Raw genomic sequence first — 1,151 nt, 5'->3', positions numbered from 1 at the left:
TCCACAAAATTAATGGGGTGCATCGTATACGCTGACAGGGGGGCTGACATGGGAAACTCCATCATCGAAGCCAGTGTCGAATCCTCCAGCAACGCCTGTATCGAAGCCTCCAGCAACACCAGTGTCGAAGCCTCCAGCAGAGCCAGCATCAAAGCCTCCATCGACGCCGGAGCCAAATCCTCCAGCAACACCGCCACCGAAGCCTCCGGCGACTCCAGCGTCAAAGCCTCCCGCAGCATCTGGTGCGCTGTATTCCCCACCGATGACACCTCCATCAACGCCTCCGGAAACACCGCCAATGGCACTTTCAGGAAGCACACCCTTGCCGACGAAGACGAAAGGAAGCACACTGCCGCCTCCAACGCCGCTGCTGCCGTGGCCTCCTGCGCCGCCGAGATCGACTCCCAGCCCGCCGTCGCCTCCGGCACCGTATCCTTGTGGGACGGCGGACACCACGCACGCCAGGACCAGCACGGACGCACCTCGGAGCTATTGAATTGAAAGCATGATAGATCAATATATAGAACTCAGATAGAGCCCAGAAATAATAATAGATACTGATATACAAGGCCTATGCACCTATGTATTTATTAAATACTCTGTATAGATAGACAGAGGAAGAAAGAGACTAATAGAAATAGAGATAAAGAATTATTCAAAGAAATTAATATACGGACAGTTAGTACCCCCTTCCCTCTTTAAAAAGAATTGGATTTCTATTTACTTTCAAAGTATATGTACTTACCATAATATTAAGGGCATTCATGTTTAAGGATTTTCTGCAGTCCAGTTATTGGATGACTAAGCGTCTAGTCAGCGCGGTGTGCCACTGCTTGCCTCAGTTTCAGTATTTATACTTCAGTGCCAGCTCGTGCAAGGCCTGAAAGGATGCCAGATTCATTGTTGCTATGAAGGATATCGCTGTAGGAAGTAATCTTAGTGGGGAAATTCGTCTCGCACACACACGTCTATCTATTTATTCATTTAAACACAATAAGGATGTAATTTTTCATGTACACTTGTAACTAATATTATAATGACATAAGCCAGCATTATCCTTCCTATTTAAGTATTTCAGGTATTACTAACACTCCTGATATTACTGATGACAAGGTGTGTGCTAAGAAAGAATACACTTATTCATATCTTAA

The 1,151-nt window shown here is 46.1% G+C and overlaps 1 protein-coding gene across 1 annotated transcript; it reads right to left on the bottom strand.

Moving 5' to 3' along the window:
* Positions 1-6: 6 nt before the first annotated feature.
* LOC119588035 (glycine-rich cell wall structural protein-like) lies at positions 7-814 on the bottom strand. The gene is made up of 2 exons (XM_037936733.1): positions 746-814; positions 7-489 (listed from the first exon to the last, which is right to left on the bottom strand). Exons 1-2 carry the CDS (start codon positions 764-766, stop codon positions 10-12), a joined length of 501 nt encoding a protein of 166 aa, XP_037792661.1. The 5' UTR covers positions 767-814; the 3' UTR covers positions 7-9.
* Between the last annotated feature and the right edge of the window lie 337 nt (positions 815-1,151).

The sequence above is a fragment of the Penaeus monodon genome, chromosome 23, assembly GCF_015228065.2.
Source record: "Penaeus monodon isolate SGIC_2016 chromosome 23, NSTDA_Pmon_1, whole genome shotgun sequence".
NCBI lineage: Eukaryota > Metazoa > Arthropoda > Malacostraca > Decapoda > Penaeidae > Penaeus > Penaeus monodon.
Note: the sequence above shows the minus strand (reverse complement) of the source record. Positions and strands in the feature narration are given on the sequence as shown.

Excerpts from the sequence above, each read along its gene's own strand:
- LOC119588035 (XM_037936733.1), bottom strand. The coding sequence starts at position 766 with ATGAATGCCCTTAATATTATG. Across the intron at positions 490-745 it reads TGAATGCCCTTAATATTATG|CTCCGAGGTGCGTCCGTGCT; the intron begins GTAAGTACATAT and ends TCAATTCAATAG.